General features: G+C 44.1%; 1 protein-coding gene across 1 annotated transcript; it reads left to right on the plus strand.

Moving 5' to 3' along the window:
- The first annotated feature begins 254 nt into the window (after positions 1-254).
- LOC147214766 (5-beta-cholestane-3-alpha,7-alpha-diol 12-alpha-hydroxylase-like) lies at positions 255-2,993 on the plus strand. Its single transcript, XM_086140555.1, has one exon. It carries the CDS (start codon positions 421-423, stop codon positions 1,951-1,953), a length of 1,533 nt encoding a protein of 510 aa, XP_085996681.1. The 5' UTR covers positions 255-420; the 3' UTR covers positions 1,954-2,993.
- The last annotated feature ends 438 nt before the right edge of the window (positions 2,994-3,431 follow it).

The following is a 3,431-nucleotide window of genomic DNA, read 5'->3' on the forward strand; positions in this document are numbered from 1 at the left end:
GTGACATGAGTATAACCTGTGTTGTAATTCAGCTGTTTGATTTAGAGAGTTTGTGACACAACTGGTTACCCCATGCCTGCCTGTCCAAATAACTGTGCAACAGTTCAACTGCTTTGCAGAGACTTTCCTGGATTTTGTGAGCACAAACAGCTGTACAAAGCAGATTCCAACACACTCAGATCACGTGCATTCCTTGATATAAACAATTAATTGCAGAAAACCGCAGTGTGAAGAAGGTGTAAACTGATGAACTCCACCTCTCACATCAGGAAAACTGATAACATCTGACGCTCTCACTATCCTGTTTCCGGTTCCAGGAATCTGTGACTAGACCAAGAAGCCATGGGAGGAGCAAAAGTCTGTTTAAAAAGCCAGGATGGGGCCTTTAACTCCTGATTTTTGCTGCGAGAAGAACCAGCCATGGGACTGCTGCTTCCAATCCTTTTAAGTTTTACTGCCGCGCTAATAGGAGGTTTGTACCTTCTGGGGTTTTTCCGACAGAGGCGACCGGGGGAACCCCCGCTGGATAAGGGTCTCATCCCTTGGCTCGGTCATGTCTTGGAATTCCGCGGGAACACCGTTAAATTTCTGGAGAGGATGAGGAAAAAACACGGTGATGTGTTTACAGTCCAGTTGGGCGGGTTTTATTTTACTTTCCTTCAAGATCCCGTTTCTCTCGGTTCGTTTGTCAAGGAGAGCAGAGAAAAACTGGACTTCAACAAGTTCGCGAGGCATCTGGTGCGCAGAGTCTTCGATTACTTTCCTGCAGAGAATGAGCAGGGAATGCTGCACGCGGCCAACAAGCACCTGATGGGTCCCGGCTTGGAAGTGATGACGCAGTCCATGATGACAAATTTGCAGCATCTGATGCTTCACAACATCGGCCCGGATGCAGAACAGAGGACCTGGAAAGAAGAGGGACTTTTCATGTATTGCTATAACATTGTTTTTAGGGCCGGATACCTCGCTCTGTACGGCACGATGCCATCCACACCTGAAGCCAACACGGAGAAAGCCAGAGAGCAAGACAGACAAGAATCAGAAGCCTTGTTCCTGGAGTTTCGCAAATACGACCGACTCTTCCCCGGCCTGGCGTTCGGGGTCTTACCCCCGAAGAAAAGGTTGGAAGTTCAGAGGCTGCTGCGATACTTCTGGAATTTTCTTTCAATCAAGAAGATCAAGACAAAGGAGAATGTCAGCCGCTGGGTGTGGGACAACCAGGTGGCCAGAGAGGAGGTTGACATGCACCACTCCATGATAAGCAGGTACATGTTTTTGCTTCTCTGGGCATCTCAGGGCAACACCGGCCCCTCTTCTTTCTGGCTGCTCCTCTATCTCATGAAGCACCCGGATGCTATGGCGGCAGTCAGGGGAGAGGTGGATGAGATTGTTAAGGAGTCCAAACAGGAGGTGAAACGGGGCGGCCCTTTAATCGACCTCACGCAGGAGATGCTGAAGAAGACGGCTATCTTGGACAGCGTCATCGAAGAGACCCTTCGTCTCAGCACGGCGCCGCTCCTCACCCGGGCCGCGCTCCAGGATATGCAGATCAAGATGGCGGACGGAAATTACTTCCATATTCGGAAGGGAGACAGAGTCGCGGTGTTTCCTTACAGCGCCATCCACATCGACCCGGAAATTCACCCGGACCCATACGCTTTCAAATACGATCGTTTTCTGAATCCAGACGGGAGCAGGAAAACGGACTTTTACAAGGGAGGAAAGAAGGTGAAGTACTTCACCATGCCCTGGGGTGCCGGGGTCTCCATGTGTCCGGGTCGTTTCTTTGCCACCAGTGAGCTCAAACAGTTTATTTTCCTCATGTTGGCCTACTTTGACGTTGAACTGAAGAATCCCGATGAGAAGATACCTGAAATTGATGTGAAGCGATACGGCTTCGGGACGATGCACCCCGACAGAGAAGTTCAGTTTCGGTACAGGCCGAGGTACTGAACTCCAAAATAACATCCCTTCTTCCTACTTCATGGACAGAACTGTTGATTTCAAATAATATTTTGCACTTGTCTGATTAAGATGAAATTGTGATTTATTGTCGGTTTACCGGTCGCACAAATGCCGGTGATGATGTGTTTGTGAGAAATGGGAAATTAGAGTGCGCAAGGTTGATACGGACACTGATTTCTGACACTTAATTACATGGTGTGGCTTATTCCATAATCATTTATAGAATCTGATCGAATGTAGCCGTGATATTACTCTCGCCATGAGCTCATTTTTCGCAATGTTCTTACATAAAATTTCGAATCCCTGTTTTCACTCTGAATACTATCACTAACCTTTTCCTGTGCAACTGAAGCCTCTTGATCCCAAAAAAACATCCGCCCATTAAAACAGTTTTAGCAGCCAGTGGGTGTTACGCATATAATCGTGTCGCAAAAAAGCAACTGTCTCATTGATCAAATGTTATAATCGTTTTTATCAATCAAGCTCAGTGTATCTGTTTAGCACGTGAGATCGGATGATCACACGATGTGAAATTGCTATTTGTTTATCACAGATATAGTTTCACAATTCATTATTATTATTATATTATATAGTATTATCAAACTAAAGCTTTGTTTTGCAGGCTGGAGCTGGGACACTGATGCAGACAGCAAGGCAGGCTCATGCACACATGCACACACACGTGTATACATGCATGCACACACACGTGCATACATACATCCACACACACACAAAAAAAGTACACATCTGGTGTTAACACATGCCATATGCTATATGCCATACTGCTCCCAGCATTTAATCTATTTAGGGGGAGGAATCTGAATGTTTTGTTCCATATGGTGTATTTTGCAAACTCTATGTGATTGTTACGTGATACGTTACGTGAGCTTTTCACAAACAGTGCCAGGAAAAATATAAATTAAAAAAATAAAAACATTTCACAAATTAAATGTGGTGCTCTGTATCAGCTATGTGTTCTTTCACTTACTTTTGAAGAGCAAATAAAGCAGTTTTCCATTCACAGCAAAGCCTGATTTGCATAATTTGAATTGTTCGCTTATAAAAGTATTTCTCAACAGTCAAATAAGTAAGGTTGCTCTGTAAAAGTGGAAATTCACCATCCTCTATTTTGCCTTGATTTTAGACCCATTATGGCCCAAAAACAGGCTGCCTATTTAAACTCTGCCTGAAAGAGGTTCATATTTTTTCCGGTTTACTTAACATTCACTTTTATTTAATCAAAGGTTTCATGCTAATCACAGCAAATGCAAATGGCACAGTACTTTAACCGTTATCAAACCATTAAGGCAAACAAAAAAAAAAAAACATCTAATGCAAACCATGACCTAATTTGTGTTTGAACAGTTTGCGTGAGTAAACAAACTATCCAACATGCTTAAGATCCAGCCTGATATTGAAGTGAAATCGCACACAGGCCAAGGTTTTTGGTAATAAATTTTATAGTT

Source organism: Fistularia commersonii, chromosome 33 (genome assembly GCF_037954325.1).
Source record: "Fistularia commersonii isolate RoL2024-O1a breed Wild chromosome 33, RoL_Fcom_v1.0, whole genome shotgun sequence".
In the NCBI taxonomy this organism is placed as follows: Eukaryota; Metazoa; Chordata; class Actinopteri; order Syngnathiformes; family Fistulariidae; genus Fistularia; species Fistularia commersonii.

Coding starts and splice junctions, on each gene's coding strand:
- LOC147214766 (XM_086140555.1), top strand. CDS start 421: ATGGGACTGCTGCTTCCAATCCTTTTAAGTTTTACTGCCGCGCTAATA.